This window comes from Verruconis gallopava (genome assembly GCF_000836295.1).
Source record: "Verruconis gallopava strain CBS 43764 unplaced genomic scaffold supercont1.4, whole genome shotgun sequence".
NCBI classification, from domain to species: Eukaryota; Fungi; Ascomycota; class Dothideomycetes; order Venturiales; family Sympoventuriaceae; genus Verruconis; species Verruconis gallopava.
Genome location: NW_015622140.1, coordinates 503,423 through 519,828, shown reverse-complemented (window position 1 = coordinate 519,828; position 16,406 = coordinate 503,423). Strand labels below are relative to the sequence as shown.

Sequence of the window (16,406 nt, the reverse complement as noted above, 5' to 3'; positions counted from 1 at the left end):
GACGATTCATCTCTGCCATCCACGTTTGCAGGCTCCACCCGTCTGGAATCGTCGACTTTTGGCGCGCACCACTCAGCCAACTTTCCGATCTCAGGCGCAGCTACAAGTCCAGCATTAGTACGCACATTAGCGTGTTTTTGCCGTGCTGTCGTCGCGGTGCTGGTGCTAGTGCTGGTCCCGGGCCTGGTTCTGGTTCTCGATTCCTGCCTTGTGTCTTCGCCGACTACGACCACCACTACGGCGGCGACTGTACTGTTCTGCTTCTGGCTGCTTACGACCTGCTACTGCTCCATACTAGCCGCGTCGTCCTGCTGCTGCGTCAAGACTCGGTCTCGCCAGCCGCGCGTTGGTTCGGCTTTGTTGGGTGGCCCAATACCACCGACCGCCGCGCCCGCTTCTTTCCCTTTCCCTCCCCCTCCCTCCGACCCCCCAGCGCCTGCCCCCATTCCCAAACGCCTTGTACTTCCTTGCGCTCTCTCGTTTTTCATCCTACTCTTCGCTTACCTCCCACTCCAACACCTCTGCCGAACCACGCCCCAACCGCCAACTTTTCGTCGCTCGCTCAATCGCCTGGCCGTCCAGGGCGTCCAGCTCCCAAGGGCTCCGCTCGCTTCTCCACGCCCGCTGATCTGTGCTCGTTATCTTTAAGCCAAGAATCATTCCGTCAACTCCCCAGCATCCCAAGGCTTGCGTTCTTCAGGTTCGTGCGATAGCTGCCAGCACCGCCAAATTTCCACATCGCTGCAGCGGACAATAGCGTGCTTCAGACATGGCGACCATGACACAATCGCCCTCCAAGGGCGCTGCTGCTGCCGGCGGCGCCGACCATCACCAGCGACTTTCGATGCGCCCTCGTTCAAAGTCCGCATTCAGCGTCACCAGCGACAACAGTCATAACTCGCGCCGTTCCGGCGACAAGGAGAAGTTGAAGGAATCGCACGACGAGAAAAAGAAACTTGCCTTTTCGAATACCACAAAGGCCAATCCAAACGCCGCCATAAACGAGATGCAGCCCGGTTCGTTGTCTCTCGCCACCGTCTCCTTCGATCCTGGTACTGACGTCGACACCAGTTGCCCAACAACTCGAGAAGGCCACCATTGGCTCTCTACGTGCGAGCCAATACTTCGATATGAACGGAGTGCCAATAAGTAAGTTCTTTTTCTGCTGCTGCTTCTGCTTCTGCTGTTGTTCTTCGGTAGTGTTGATAAGTGGGTACAGCCGATCCGGATTATTCGAACCCCACACGTCGCCGCACTGAACGCCCGCTCGAGACGATCATGTCATTTGAGGCTGCTATCGATCGTGAATACAAGCGGCAGCGTGATGCTGCTAGAGAAGCTGCACGGCAGTCGTATTACGAAAACGGTAAGTCGATTTGCGCAACCTAGTTGCTAGTTGCGGGGCTCATTACCATTGCAGGCGGCGGTCAGGATAGCGGATCTGAAAGCCGACGCTCTTCGTACTGGGGTATGTCCTGCTCTCAACGTTCGCGCCACCGCTGCTAGCTCTTCGACGGTTACAATTGCTTCGTTCGCTGCGTACAAGCCTCAACCAACGTTGCGTATACAGACCGATACTGCTGTCTTGTGTTCCAGCATGACACCAACTGGACTGTCCGCAATGGCTCAGCCTTTCGATTCTTCAGGGCGTGCACGTAGCAATTGTACTCTTGTACGAAAGTTTTCTGCAGTCGTAGACGCGATCATTCGTATAGATCTTCTAGGATGGCGTGCTAACAGACAAACAGGCGGCGGAGAGTACGCTGGCAATGGCTACTACAACCACCCACAGTCGCGACGCAACGGTTACTTCGATAATCCCCCGTCTCGCAACAAGTTTACTGCTCGAATGTACTCGGACCAAGGGGTTCAACGGTACAACTATGGTAACAACGGCTACCCTTATTCTACGCCGGGATACGGTCAGACCCGAGACACGGTCAACACCGGAGGCTCCAATGGCAGCGCCAGTGATCAGTGGCACAACTCTACCGATCCTAGCAGCGACAACTCGTCCATCGAACGGATGAGAGGAGAGCACGGCGAGTCGTACGGTTACCCAACACCACAGCGTGAGCCTATCTCGGAGGATGGGCACTACACTTACACGAACGGCCCTGGCTATAATTCTGCTTACATGAATGGTGGCAACAGTGGACCGGGTGGAAGCAACGGATACTTTGGGCAACAGTACAACAACGGTGCTCCGGCTCCCCCGCCAAAGGTAACGCAAGGAGGTCCTGTACAGCCACCGGCAAGGCAGCCTATTAAACTCGACAACTCAACGAGGCCTGACATTATCCCCGGCGGCACAAGGACTCCCGCACCGGAGAAACGTAAGAGTTGGTTGAAGCGGAGGTTCAGCAAGAACTGATGATGATTCACCAAACCTCCTTGTCCGCAGTTTCGTTTGCTTTACCACTTTTATGATACCACATTCCTTGATACTGGGGTTCTGGCAAGGCCAGCTGGACGCAGGATGAAATGACTCGACTCAAATATGCGTAGCAGAGGCCGCTGCATGGTTGGAAGCTGTCCATATGCTAAAATGTAATGATTCGAATGTTTTTCACATAATTTGTTTTCTTTTGCCTTTTAAAACAGATGTCATCACGCACGCACAATCTCCTTTCTCAGGTTCTGCTAATGAGAGGGAGCAATCGTCTCCAATTGTTCATGTGGGATAAGGGGCGCTTAAGCTAGAACAGGGATATTGGGCACGGCTTGCAGTATCAAAGACCTTTTTAATGTCAGCTGGAAAGTGATGACGGGAAGCGACTTGGTGTTCATTTGGCATTGTACATATTCCACCCCGAAAGAAGAAAGAGAGGTGAAGGTATTAAATTCGTACTATTGTTTTATTTCAGGTTCTCGACCAATTCTTCCCCAATAAGCGAAACCTGCGTGTGAGTTCTTTACTCGCGAGACCACCAAACGCCCGACCATTTCAACGTAGTAAGTCGCGAACGCTCCCAAACGAGCGTCAAGTCACTCTGCTTTCTTGCCTTTCTTGGCCGCCAACCCGGTCGACTCGGACTGGTCCTCCCTGACGGCAACAATGACATAGCCTATTAGCACGACGTTGGCCACAACGGCAGCCAGCGCGCCCGCGAACGTCGAGTTCCCTAGCCGTCGATGAAGCGGTCAGTCCTCGAATATGTCCGCGATGTGGCAGGGAGCGTGGCCCGAGGGGTTAAGAGCCCACGAAACCCATTCCAACATGGCCCAGAAAGGGGAGGAACGCACCTTTGAAGACGGTGTTTACGGTGGCGAAGTAGCTGCCTATCGGCAGGACGATCATGGCGAACGTGAATCCCAGCAGCTTCACGATAACCTCTCTGCAGGCGGAACCGCGGCACCGGTCAGCAATCGTGTGCGAGGCACGCCCATTGCCCCTCCCAAGAAAAAAAGCAAAGAAGAACGGAAGTAAAACAAATGAAATCAATGAGATGTCAAGTAGCTTGGGAGAGAAAGTGAAAGAACAAGAGGGAGGGAGGGAGGAAGGAAGGGGATTTTCTCTCACGTGGGCACCGCCGGCCGAATATCAGATGGGCCGTCCTTTGGAGCCAGATCTTTCTCCGCCGGCGTCTCCGCTCGTGTCCGCCGTTGCGTGGCCATGTTCGCGCACTTCTACTCCCCTCGCCGCGAGTCGCTTGTCTCACTTCGGACGGGCCTCTTAGGTGACGACCACCACGTCGTCTTCTCGCTGTTCCGTGGACCGAGCCCGAGAAGAAGAAGGGCGGCCAGCCTTGGTCTCTCTCTTCCTTTTATTTTCCTCTTCTTACCCTTGAGGAGGGGATTGGGCGGGGAGGAAACGTAATGACCCGTGATGGATTTCGTAAGAGACTGTTGGGTCTGTCTTGTTACTGCGGCTCTTGGGGACGAAACCACACTTCTCCACGACGGCGGCTAAACCGTATCTGGCAACCATCTCGTTGGCTGTGTTCCACTTCGAAGGGACGCTCCGCTTCTCCGACTGTGACTGCATTACGGCCGCATCGTCTGGAGCTAATGATCTGGGTTTTGAATAGTATTTCCCTCGGTCGGGTGATGTTTCTTTTTGCGGGATCAAGGGCATTCCGAATTCGTCATATTCTCACGTTTCGCAGGCGCTGTTTTCGCGTTTCGCGTTTGGCCGTTCCACGGGCGGGACTGAGGCTCTGGGCTTTCGATTAAACGCTTCCGACTGTTTTTGGCTGGGCTTTCTTTCCTTTCGCATCGTCAAGGTGCAGCGGTGTAGTTTTTCGATCACGGTCATCTCTTGGGCAACCAGACCTTCGGCGAGGCCTCGTTCCGCTGCTGTAGATGTGGCTCTCAAGGAGGCCGCTCCGGGGCGCTATTTTGTATGCGGCTGCGTGGGAATGAGCACGTTTTTGACCCCCGCCATGACGGTGTACCCGTTTGCGAGATGACGGGAGAGACGGCAGAGTTCATAACGCTGACGAATCTCCTGCGTTCAAGACTTGCGTTTTAGCCCTCGTTCTTAAACTCCCCCTCCAAAGCGTTTTTTGACAGTGCAACTGTTTGCGTGCGCCCTGTGATCACGTCAAATACCATGACATTTAGAGCTCAGGCTTGCCGATCTCGGTGATGCGACCGACTTCAGTTGAACTACATCCACTTTCACCAACACGCGATCACGCTGGTCTGGCACATAGTCGAACCGCTGTCATGGCGCCAGATAGGGGTGAGTCTCCCAGAAATCCGAGCAGAGGTGCGCAGCATGCGCCCTTCGCCGCAGACGCCGAGGACCAGCCGTCACGATCAACCACCACTGCAAAACTTCTCGCGAATCGGGCGGGCGAGGCCCAAAACTTCACGTTCAGAGGCGTCGCTGTGGGCCTGGTGATTGGCGTGGTCATATGTTTCTCTAATATGTACTTCGGGCTGCAGACCGGCTGGGTCAGCGGCATGGCGATGCCGTCGGCGCTCTTGGGCTTCGCATACTTTAGAGCCGTCTCGCCGCTCTTGTCATACCCATTCACACCCGTAGAGAACGTCCTGGTCCAAAGCGTCGCGGGATCCGTGGGAACCATGCCACTGGGTTGCGGCTTCGTGGGCGTGCTGCCAGCGCTGAACTACCTGCTGACGCCGGAGGAGAATGGTCCTCTTAAGACGGGGCTTTGGAAGCTTGTGGTGTGGGCTGTCGGCATCGCCTTTTTCGGCGTGGTGATAGCGGTCCCGTTACGGAAGCAGTTCATCATTCGCGAGAAGTTGAAGTTCCCCAGCGGAACGGCCACGGCGTTGATGATCGGTGTTCTACACGGAGAGAAAGGCAATGCCAACATTGTCACGCAGGACGCGAACAAGATCCAAGACGAAGAGGTTGACAACGCCCAGCAAGGCGCCGAATCGCCCGCGCAGTCCACCGAGATTGACGTTTTAAAAGACACCGAGGACTTTAGGGACTGGAAAGCAAAGATACGTTTGCTATTTATATCCTTTGGCGTATCCGCTTTCTATGTCAGCACATTTCATCAACACTTAGATTTGCGTGTGCTAATCTTCGGCAGACACTCATATCGTACTTCATCCCTCAGATACGAGACATTCCCATCTTTGGTTCCTCTTTAGCGAGCACTTGGCTATGGACACTCAACCCCTCGCCTGCGTATGTTGGCCAAGGAATTATCATGGGTCCGGCAACGACCATGCACATGTTGTTGGGGGCAATCGCGGGATGGGGGATATTATCACCGTTGGCAAAGTCCAAGGGGTGGGCACCGGGTCCCGTCGGTGACTGGACAACCGGTAGCAAGGGCTGGATAGTGTGGATCAGTCTAGCAATCATGTTGGCGGACTCTCTCGTCAGCCTTGGCTGGCTCATTTTAAGGCCTATTATCAACCATTGGTCTAGCTTCGTTAGACATTGTCGACGCGCCTACCACACTGGCGACTGGAAAACATTGGCAGAGTACCGCCCAGCTTCAAGGCAAGGCTACGCGGCTGTGAGCGGTTCAGAGACCGCAGAGACGTTCTTAGATCCGTCACGCTTGGACGCTCCGTCAGATGATGATCCAGAGGCCGATGCTCCGCCTTCGCGTCAAATCGGCGTTCGCGCTACCTTGATCGGTTTGGTCCTATCCCTAGTCCTATGCATTGGAGCCGTCCATTACGCTTTTGCAGACCTGATACCAGTCCGGCTCACCATTCTCGCCCTAGTCCTGGCACTGTTACTCTCTGTTATGGGTGTCCGGGCACTCGGCGAAACGGATCTAAACCCCGTGTCCGGAATCTCCAAACTCACACAACTGCTCTTCGCCTTCGTCGTGCCGCGGAGCAATAAGAATGCTGTCATCATCAACCTCATTGCCGGAGCTCTGTCTGAAAGTGGCGCTTTGCAAGCCGGCGATCTACTGCAGGATTTGAAAGCAGGGCACCTAGTGGGCGCAGCGCCTAGCGCACAGTTCTACGGCCAAATCATTGGCTCGGCAGTGGGTGCGGTGCTTTCTGCTGCCGTGTACAAGCTGTACACGCATGTATATACCATACCTGGCGGCATGTTTGAAGTACCCACAGGCTTCGTGTGGATTTTCACGGCTAGGCTTGTCACGGGTCAAGGTCTGCCAGAGAAAGTGCCTATCTGGGCCTTAGGAAGCGGGATTCTCTTCGCACTCTCTACAGCCGCACGGACTTGGACCAGGACGCAGATCGGCTGGCGGAGAAAGCTGACTGGCTACATACCTGGTGGCATCGCTGTCGCTGTCGGTATGTATAATACACCTTCGTTCACGCTTGCACGCGCTATCGGAGGGATCATCCAGCTGTATTGGACGAAGTATATGAAGCGGAACGAAACTCCTATCATCGTGCTTGCAAGCGGTTTGATTCTCGGGGAAGGTCTGTTCAGCATTGTAAATCTTCTACTGGCGAGTGCACACGTTTCGCACCTGTAGCGCAGTTCGCTACGTTTTGGATCACGACATTTAAGGCGCGCATAGACTGTATGATTGTAGTTCTATCACGAGTTCTACTTCCTAGACCTTCGTTGTACGAATTATCAGGTGGTAACTTTAATTACACATCCTCTTCGGAATTTACGGCATGGTGCGCACATTGCAATCCAGATCCGCCTCGCGTGAGGGATAATTTCAAGTCATGAATTAACTACCGTGGACGTCCAGTCTATCATAGAACCAAGCAAGACAGCGTCGGCCCATACGTAGTAAATCGCAACAGTCAACGCCAGCAGAATCGCGGACAATGCCAGAGAACAAGCCGTCAGGGGTGGTGAACGCATATGATCAAGCTCGTTTTGTTCTTTTCCAGCGGACGCCGGATTCGAGCACTCATCTGCCCACGGGATCTTCTGATTCATGTCGTTCATTATTTGAGTAGCGACGATCTTGGCGCCAGCCAGACAGATGGGCACGCCCGTTCCAGGATGTGTGCTTGCTCCTACAAAGTACAAATTGCTGATGCTGGCATGTCTGGTCTTCGGTCGGAAGCTCAGCACGTTAAAGAAGCTGTGGCTCAGGCCAAGGATTCCCCCACGATCCAAATTGAAGGCCTGTTTCCAAGTTGATGGATCATTGATCTGCTCGTGGAGAATTAAAGACCCTAGGTCGACACCCGTCCGAGTCTTGATCGTTGAGAGAACCTTCTCTCGTGCAACCTTTGTCAGCTTTAGCCAGTCCTGCTTGTGTCCCGATTTGCTTGGCGTCCCATTGTCTTTAGACGAGCCGGTCGGGAGCAGGTGCCCGACAGGTACAAGCACGACCATGCTGTCACAGCCATCAGGCGCTGCCGAGAGATCTACTCGACTTGGAACATTCACATAGAATGACGGTTCTTCAGGGATCAAATGATCCCTGAAGATAGAGTCAAAGCTATTCCGGTAGTCGTTTGAGAGGAAGATGTTTTGTGTTTTCAGTTCTGGTACGACTTGGCTTATTGCCCAGTAGAATGAGATCGAGGAACACGAAGTCTTGCGTGTACTTAGGGAGCTTGCGTACGCAGTTTGCGGTAGCATATTACTGTAGGCATATACCAAGTCTGCATTGCACACCACCAAGTCTGCACGCAGCGTAGAGCCATCTTCAAGCTCAACACCTGTGGCCCTACGTCCGTCCGGCGAAAGCGTCACTTGAGCGACGGGCATTGAGAGGCAATATTCTACGCCCCAGCGATTCCCAATAGCAACAAGGCCATCTATGACTTTGTCAAAGCCGCCACGCGGATACCATATCCCTTCGGCTAACTCCGTGTACTGCAGGAGACTGTACGTCCCTGGTGCGTCGAACGGGCTCATGCCCATATACATGCTTCCAAATGTAAACACTCGCCTCATACGCTCGGTCCAGAAGTATTTGCTCGCCCGTCTATATATAGACTCGAAGGGATGAAGCTCGAGCAAGTGCCAAAAAAAAAATCCGGGCGGCACATGATCAACAAGGACGTGAAGTTCTTCCGCAGAACGTGGGTCACGCTAAGCTCGTAGTGCCGGTGAGATTCCTGCAAGAACGAAATATATCGCTCGAAGCCATCCTTGCCCTCCCAGCGTTCAATTTCGGCCTTCATCTGCGCCAAGTCCGAAGACATCTTGAATGACGCTCCGTCGTCGAACCAAATGTGGTAGTTGGGTTCGCATTTTAGCAACTCGATCCCTTCAGCCTCGAGGCTGCTGCCAAGATCGCGATACGTATCCTGGAATAGGTGTGGCAACAGGAGCAGTGACGGGCCTTGGTCGAATCGCTGGGCCTGGGTGTCAGTTGCAAGTTTGATTTCGTCCAGCCGGTAGGCAGTCACTAAAGCTCTTACATAGCCTTTATGGTTCAGCAATGAACATCGTCCACCGGTGAAATGATTTTTCTCCAGAACGAGTACCTTGAACCCAGCTTTGGCGAGTCTCGCTGCAGTTGCAACTCCACCCACGCCAGCACCTATTGAACTCTCGTTAGCGAAGACGCAGCCGCTGAAGTGGCACAAAAGCATTCACCAATAACAATGGCAGTCTTTCCACTCATTTTCTCCTTGCACATCTCGCCATCGCTGGCGAAGGTCTGGGATATCTACATTTTGGCCGCTGAATTTCGTCTTCAGAAGCATGGTATATATATACCACATCTGTTATACCTTGATGTGACGTTTTCAGCCTAGCTGCAACCAGTTGCAGCCATACCAGTTAAGCCACACGCCAAGAGATAAACCAATGTAAACGTCAAACTTGATCGTCACGCTACAGTAAAGAATTGCATGTTTAAAAAACCCTGAAATCAATTCCTCGATCATGCCAACACAGCGCTTCAACTACGCGTCGGCGCACTTGAAATTTTGTATGTCAGCCTTGTTCCAGGCACATCGGACGAATGAGTGTGACAGACGCAGTGAATTGAGGCGCAATGGAAGCGGTCGTGCACAGCACCCCGCCAACGACACCGTTCTACATTCGAGCAACTCAAACTTTCTCCAAGACTACAAAGGTTCTTATAGCTTTCGTTAGTGATATAGCTGCTATGTGTATCATGCTCGCGTGATCCTCCTGCATCGATATCTGCCCATTGTTAGCATCAGATTTATAGCTGTTTCCCATCGCGTACCTCGTTTCGTAGACCCTTCTTGTGCGTGCGTTCGTCCATCAGGCTCCGCTACACAAATGAGGAAATTATTTCGGGACGTAGTTCCTTTAAGGAACAAGTACAGGAATAAGACCCGAGCAGAAGATGGCGAAGCGACACCGCCAGTTCAAGGCGTAAGGGACAGCCAGATCCAGGTCGGTGCGAACATTGTCGAGTATGCTGCCCAGCCTAACTCAGAAGATGTGTTCCCTTCTCCTCGCGAAAGCCAGACTCTTCCCCTTCCTGAACAAGCCGAACGGATCAGACCCGTGCGCAGGTACGACTCTGCGCCCGAACTGCCAGTCTACGATTACGACAGGCTACCCGAGACCACGTCTCTGCGCGTGCTCGAGCTCTTGCCGGGACATGGGGAAGATCCGGTCGTGTGCAAACTGCATGTGACAGATTGGAACGATCCCATACCGTTCGAGGCCATCTCGTACGCCTGGGGCGACCCAAGGATACGGGCGTGGATAGAATGTGACGGGAAGAAGCTGGGAGTCACACCCAACCTGGTGGACTGTCTGCATCAGCTTCGGAGGCGGAACGAGTCACGCTTCCTGTGGGCGGACGCCATATGCATAAATCAAGAGGACCTGGAAGAACGCGGGCATCAAGTGGACAACATGCGGCGCATCTACGAGTGTGCGCAGAGGTTGCTGATATGGCTGGGCAGAGACGACGGTGGTTACGCTCGCAGAGTTGAAGCTGCGATGCGCAATCTGGCTCAGAGGTGCTGTGACGCAAAGCAAATCTCCATCGACGACTTGAAAGATATCGACAACCTGTGGGACACGGTCTCTTGTGCGCCGTATCGTGTTGCTATGCCGATGGAGTCTTGGCAGGCTATCGAAAGGCTGTTCCTCTGCAGTTGGTTCAGTCGGCTGTGGGTCTTTCAGGAGGTCGTTTCGTCGGCCAAAGCGGATGTTCATTGGGGTGATGTGTTGATCAGTTGGGACATTGTTGGTCTGACGGCTACTTATATCCAGTCGTGGTCGCACGTTATCGAGTACAAGTATCTGCACTCCGGCGTGTACAACTGCTACATCATGCGAAACAGGAACAACCACATCAAGTTCAGCGTGCCGTCGATACTCGACTGGTCACGGACGTTTAGGTGTAGCGACCCGTTGGACAGAATCTACGCTATGCTGGGATTTCCGTCCTTTCACAGAAACGGTTTCAGCATTCAAGCCAACTACAAACGAACGCCAGAGCAGCTCTTCATAGAGGTTGTCAATCAATGCATCAAGGCTGACAAGAACCTCCAGGTCCTCTCATACACAGATCACACGCAGAATTCGCATCTTCGAAAGCCTTCCTGGGTACCGCAGTGGGATCCTGGCTCGCCTGGCTGGACGATTGGCTACAAGCGCACGACGTGGACGTGGTGTGCCACCAAGGGCATGGAGATGAAGGTCGACATCAATTTCGAAGCACAAGTACTCAGTGTCGCAGGTGTGTTGTTGGGTGTGGTCAAGGAACGCAGGCAGATCAGCAATGCCCGCTGGTTCCCTTACAATCCGACCAGAGAGCATCCCATCACGCAGATCTGGAAGGACAGTTTCCACAATGAATGGAAATATCCGTCCGGAGAGCGTGCGATTGATGTCCTCGGCGGCATCTTCGTTGCCGGCATCCCGTCCAATGAATGCAATTGTTGCACCAGGCAAGAGATTGTGCGTAGGGATTTCGCGTCGTACGTTACGAGGTGTGCAGAGGAAGCCGGAGAGGATACGAACGAAGAGGTGTGGAAGGAACTCTATCATAAAGGGGGCAGAGGCGATTGGAAAGGCTACGAGCAGAATGGGATGAACTTCTGCTTTGGTCGATCGTTCTTCACGATGAAAGAAGGCTACATGGGCCTGGGGCCTAACACTATGGAAGCAGACGACGTTGTCGTGCTCCTGTATGGAGGAGACGTGCCATACATCCTCCGGCCAAGAACAGAAGGTGGTCATGTCCTGGTGGGAGAGGCGTACGTCCATGGTGTCATGCTTGGAGAACTGATGCCCAAAGTCAGTACGGGGGAACACGAAGAGCAAATTTGGGAACTACATTGAGTAGTTCCCTCCTGCACAACGCCACCCAGACCAAAAAGAACATAGGTTGGATATGCCCGCACCGTTCTGGCTTTTATTTTATTCTTCCAAAGATTCTATGACGGTGTCGCTCTGCACACGGCGACACATGCATGCCGGGCACGAAGTGACCAAATCCTTTGTGAAGATTGCGAGATCCAAGCTTTCCTCCAAGAACGGTGGCCTAGATAAAAGTGCTTGCATTGTGCAGGGGCTGTGAACATATATCAAGCATCCATTATCGCACGAGGCTGAGGACGGATCCGGGGCGTTACGGGAGCTGACTCGTGCAACCACAACGTTTGTCGCGAGGCCGACTGCCCGATGAGGCAGGTCAGTCTAGAAAATGACGCTCTCTCGCGCGTGAAGCTGTCCACAAGATGATCCACGTCGGTCGGCTAACGTCGCTTCTGGACAGTCTGCTGTGTGCCTTGACCAGCTTTGGATGGTGAAATGCGGACAAGCTGCCTGTGAAGAGCTGATAGCTTCAGCAGGCGCAGCAGCCACGCTCCGGGCCAGAGTTCGCATCTGAGGGCTGGGTCGAGCCAGTGATAAGAGAGTTGCAAGCGACGATGGACCAGCGCAGAAGTGAGATGACACTGTTTTGTTTCGAAACGTTCGAAGTTGTTTTCCTTTTATTTATTTTCTGGGCTGTCATGGAGGAAGGGCTGCTGCGCGCAGGAGCTGACGGACGCAGCGTCGGGCAGCGCTCAGCTCTGTGCACGACTGGGCCAGAATGATTGCGGCAGAGCGAGTCGCTATTTCTGGCGTCGACGTGGCTAAACAAGGCCAAAATTCAACCACAAGAATACATGTACGACATGAGTCGAGACAAGAGACGCAAAGACGCACAACAGGCCTCGATTACTGGTGCCCCCGCATTCGTCCCTACAGTAGACGCGCATTTGTGCTGGAGCTTCCTTTCACAAGGCTACCGGAGCAATCGAGCAGCCAATGGGCCGACGAGGGAACGAGCATGATAGCAGCCCCTGCGTCCCGCGCGTTGGACGGACAAACCAGCGGAGGGTGAAAGCTATTTTGCGATGCCTTCATGGCACGAGCGATGATGAGCTTCCGCCGGGATGCCTGTGTCGCGGGACCAGAACCCCCCCCCAGACCGCGCTGCCCGTTTCGCTGGTTCCTACAGCAGACGGCGGGCAAAGGCGGTCTGAAAGGGGCGCGATCGAGGCCCTCGGAGAGTTGAGCGGTTTCGACCCGCAGCTTTCTGAAGCGTCCCGGGCGGGTTTTCTGATCGCTGGAGGTGCGGTCCGTTTTCGTGTCGATTGCCCACCGGTCGGACTCGCACAAGGACACACGTCCTGGACGGGCGGCGACCTCCGCATGTTTTGCGCATTTGTGATCGCCCGCACAAGGAACGGTGGGCGAAGATCACGGTTCAAAACTGTGCGTATCCCACGCGGGCCATCAGCCCGCCGCCATGATTGTGTGGCCTAACGGAGCTTGGCCCTGCGTCTGCTCGCCGGGCGGACCTGGGTGGAGAACAGAGAGCCGAGGCCAGCAGGTCAATTGATAGAGAGGAGACGAGGAAGTGTGCATGCGACATGGTTGCTCGAGTCGCTCGCCCGCTCAGGCCAGGCGCTTCCCAAGGGCTCCCCCCCCCCTCCGGTCGGGCTCACTCCGCTTTGGTTTGGCGCATCGTCTGCCCTGCTAAGCCCCGTCAGACCGACTCCCCGGTTTTTGCCTTTGTTGGAGGCGGGCAGTCTTGGACTCGACTGGTTCGAGCAGAGCGGTAGTGTTTGGCGGTGCCAAAAGGCATGCTGCTCGCGGCCTAGAAACAGGAGAGCAGGCGAAGCCAGAGACGTGCTCCCTCCTCGAGGAACAGAGTCGACCTCGTCCGTTTCTCAAACCAAAAAAAAAAAAAACATCGTCTGATTTCACAGTCTGGCCCAGCGCAGGCGAGCAATCTTTTACACGCAGTCCCAATATCCTTATCTATGTGGGTCTAGAGTCTTCCCGCCATCCAGCCAAGGTCGGCCCAGTGGACAGGCGTGATCGACCAAGATAACTCACTAGCAGCTTTGCGGCCGGCATCCGGTGCTGAACGGCTCACATCACCTTGTCTGTCTCAATAACTTCCTCTCCTTCTGAACATTATCTCAAACAGCGAGCATATACTCGTGCCTACCCACCCGCTCTCCCTTTCCTCCCCCTTCCCCCTGCTCCTCACACGCGAACGGGACTCGACCTTACGCAAACGGCAACGCAGCAGGACCCAAAAGCAATGACAGCTTCGCGGGTGCGAGGCCGGTGCACATCCTTTTTACGAACCGATCCAGCCTTTGGTACGTTGTAACGCACCGCTCTGTCGACTGAGGTCTGCTCGCGCCGGCAGCAGACCTGCCCAGCATGGGCTTCAACACCACCGCGCCGCCGAGGACGACGAAGCTGCAAGACAACCCTACGCTTCTGTTCAGTTGGTGGTGCACCGGCTTCGCGATGGCATTCATAGCGGTTCGATTATGTGGTCGGATGGTGCGGAACAATCAGCTGTTCAAGGAGGACAAGATCATGTTCTTGAGCGTGATCCCGCTGCTCATTCGCATGGCATTCATACATGTGGTGCTGATATGGGGAACCAACAACGTGGATCTGAGCGGTGGATTCACGCCCTTGGAGATCAAGCAGCGTACGATAGGATCCAAGCTTGTCCTACCAGCGCGCATATTCTATGCCATGTAGTATGTACATCCGAGTCGCTTCTGTCGCGACGGTTTCCTGCAACGGCGGCTAACGGGTACCAGCATCTGGATGGCCAAGCTGACCATTTCCGAATTTCTCAAGCGCCTGACCTCAACATACTGGAAGCGCAGCTACGAGGTGATGCTGAAGGGCATCCGCTGGTTCCTACTTCTAACCTTTATTGCCGTCGTCATTGCCACGTTGGCAGAATGCCATCCGTTTGACCACTACTGGCAAGTCATTCCCGACCCGGGGCCTTCTTGTCGCATGGGCTACGCGCAGCTGATCACTATGGGTACTGCCGACATGATGACGGATGCGCTACTTGTTATTTTTCCCGTCTCTCTTGTGGCTCGGTCTCCTGCTTTCCAGCTAAAGCGCAAGCTTAAGCTCATCGCTCTCTTCAGCTTGTCCATCTGCCTCATGGTGGTCACGGGTATGCGCGTGAAATACGTGATTGCACACAACAGTAGACAGCAATACCGAACGGTATGGGCCTCTGGCGAGATTCTGGGTGCCGCTGCAGTCACCAACGCCATCGTGATCGGATCTTTCTTGCGAGACCGTGGCGTCAAAAAGCAAAAGTACAAGTACAACTCGACGACGGACAGCATGGACCGTCCGTCCCGACGACCGACTAGAAGCATAGGAATGACAGACAGCGACGATGACGACCTAGACCTTTTCAGCGACATGTGTTATCGCACCGAGCATGGTCCTGAAAGCCCCATCACACCTCGACCTGCACCTATGGCCGTTGTATCGCCACGCACGCGGCGCGATTCAATTCTCAAAGTGCCAGGCAGCTACTTCCCAGAAGTGAGGGACGACGCAACTCGTGCAAGCGAAGAATCAGACATAAAAACGGCCGTGGAAGCCCCCTTGAGAACGCCCACGCAGCCGGACACGAGTGCACAGCAGTCGCCGCGCCGGCACCGCACCGTTTCGTTCTGCGATGTCGGTGGCCTCCTTGAAGACGCTTCGTCTCAATCGAGCACCTTAGCTCCATCCTCACCCCAGACGGGAACGAGAGACTTTGCAGTTCTCAACGGTCCGTCGACCAGACGAGGTTCCGACGTAATTGCCTCTCCACCACCCGCACGACGAGGTTCCGAGGCACTCAACTCGCCACCTCCCGTAAGACGAGGCTCGCACGCCCTGTTGTCAGGCATCGGTGGATTCTTATCCCCGATCCTGCAAGGACAGCGACGAGGATCGGGCGACGACCTGAAACGGACAAAGTCAAATGACTTTGGCAACGACTTCGAGTTGACGCATGCGTCAGGGGCCTTAGCTCCTATCGTAGAACCTTCCGTCAAACCTGTCGCTCCGATTCAGCTTAGGAGACATGGCTCGCGAAGCTCGCTGCAAGACGTCGGTGGTCTCCTGGGCCCGCCCACTGGTGGGATTCCTCCTCTTCCTGACATCGCATTACACCCTCCTCCTACAACCAACTCACCTAACCGGACACCATCGCCCACCAACTTTTCCAGACCTCGGCCTCAAAGTTCATCACCCTTGGCCTCGCCGTTGGCGGCATAGCTCAGCGCAGGACACGCTTAGGGCGACACGTAACCACTCTGCGTGTGCGCCCCTACCAAATGCCATTCCCGGAGTTTCTGAGTCACGGGGCTCTTCTTCTGGAAAGCGACACAAAGGGTTCATGTTGATATCCTCGGATCGGCCTTGCTTTGTTTGAAATGCTCTTATTTTGGTTTTTTGGTTCGCACGATATCCCCCCCCAGCCGCACTATTTTGACGCAGGAGGAAAAAAAAAAGGCTCCTTTGCTGCGTCTTATTTTTTTTTATAATTATTTCTGTCATTGTACAATTAAATGAATCATGAAGGAACGTCTTTACGATTGTTAAGGGGATTAGTGGAAGAACAGGGTCAAGGATGACTCGGACGTGGAAAGGCGAGAGTTCAATAATCGACGACCTGAGAAAGTAGCTTCTGCTATGAAGCACAGACGTAAACGATGGGCACGTGGGTCATGAGGCTTGGCTAAAGTTCTTTATTTTTCTGAAATGCGAAGAAGAAATACCAAAACGAATTCTTCACACAAGG

General features: G+C 54.1%; 7 protein-coding genes across 7 annotated transcripts; 4 read left to right on the top strand and 3 right to left on the bottom strand.

Annotated features, from left to right (window-relative positions):
- Positions 1 to 212: 212 nt before the first annotated feature.
- On the top strand, positions 213 to 2,874 carry PV09_01616 (uncharacterized protein). The gene is made up of 5 exons (XM_016354533.1): positions 213 to 1,016; positions 1,072 to 1,149; positions 1,220 to 1,366; positions 1,421 to 1,468; positions 1,749 to 2,874. The coding sequence occupies exons 1-5, from the start codon at positions 770 to 772 to the stop codon at positions 2,372 to 2,374; spliced, it is 1,146 nt and encodes a 381-aa protein (XP_016217545.1). The 5' UTR covers positions 213 to 769; the 3' UTR covers positions 2,375 to 2,874.
- PV09_01615 (uncharacterized protein) lies at positions 2,769 to 4,376 on the bottom strand. Its single transcript, XM_016354532.1, has 3 exons — positions 3,524 to 4,376; positions 3,247 to 3,338; positions 2,769 to 3,125 (listed from the first exon to the last, which is right to left on the bottom strand). Exons 1-3 carry the CDS (start codon positions 3,616 to 3,618, stop codon positions 2,989 to 2,991), a joined length of 324 nt encoding a protein of 107 aa, XP_016217544.1. The 5' UTR covers positions 3,619 to 4,376; the 3' UTR covers positions 2,769 to 2,988.
- A 66-nt stretch (positions 4,377 to 4,442) lies between these two features.
- On the top strand, positions 4,443 to 9,053 carry PV09_01612 (uncharacterized protein). The gene is made up of 2 exons (XM_016354529.1): positions 4,443 to 5,463; positions 5,514 to 9,053. Exons 1-2 carry the CDS (start codon positions 4,591 to 4,593, stop codon positions 6,894 to 6,896), a joined length of 2,256 nt encoding a protein of 751 aa, XP_016217541.1. The 5' UTR covers positions 4,443 to 4,590; the 3' UTR covers positions 6,897 to 9,053.
- Positions 7,097 to 8,283, bottom strand: PV09_01614 (uncharacterized protein; the record flags this gene model as incomplete). Its single annotated transcript, XM_016354531.1, has 1 exon — positions 7,097 to 8,283. Exon 1 carries the CDS (start codon positions 8,261 to 8,263, stop codon positions 7,097 to 7,099), a length of 1,167 nt encoding a protein of 388 aa, XP_016217543.1. The 5' UTR covers positions 8,264 to 8,283.
- Positions 8,264 to 9,035, bottom strand: PV09_01613 (phytoene desaturase). Its single transcript, XM_016354530.1, has 3 exons — positions 8,939 to 9,035; positions 8,761 to 8,882; positions 8,264 to 8,694 (listed from the first exon to the last, which is right to left on the bottom strand). Exons 1-3 carry the CDS (start codon positions 8,979 to 8,981, stop codon positions 8,287 to 8,289), a joined length of 573 nt encoding a protein of 190 aa, XP_016217542.1. The 5' UTR covers positions 8,982 to 9,035; the 3' UTR covers positions 8,264 to 8,286.
- A 343-nt stretch (positions 9,054 to 9,396) lies between the features above and the next one.
- Positions 9,397 to 12,370, top strand: PV09_01611 (uncharacterized protein). The gene has a single exon (XM_016354528.1). It carries the CDS (start codon positions 9,596 to 9,598, stop codon positions 11,618 to 11,620), a length of 2,025 nt encoding a protein of 674 aa, XP_016217540.1. The 5' UTR covers positions 9,397 to 9,595; the 3' UTR covers positions 11,621 to 12,370.
- A 970-nt stretch (positions 12,371 to 13,340) lies between these two features.
- Positions 13,341 to 16,381, top strand: PV09_01610 (uncharacterized protein). The gene is made up of 2 exons (XM_016354527.1): positions 13,341 to 14,337; positions 14,401 to 16,381. Exons 1-2 carry the CDS (start codon positions 14,006 to 14,008, stop codon positions 15,878 to 15,880), a joined length of 1,812 nt encoding a protein of 603 aa, XP_016217539.1. The 5' UTR covers positions 13,341 to 14,005; the 3' UTR covers positions 15,881 to 16,381.
- Positions 16,382 to 16,406: the final 25 nt, after the last annotated feature.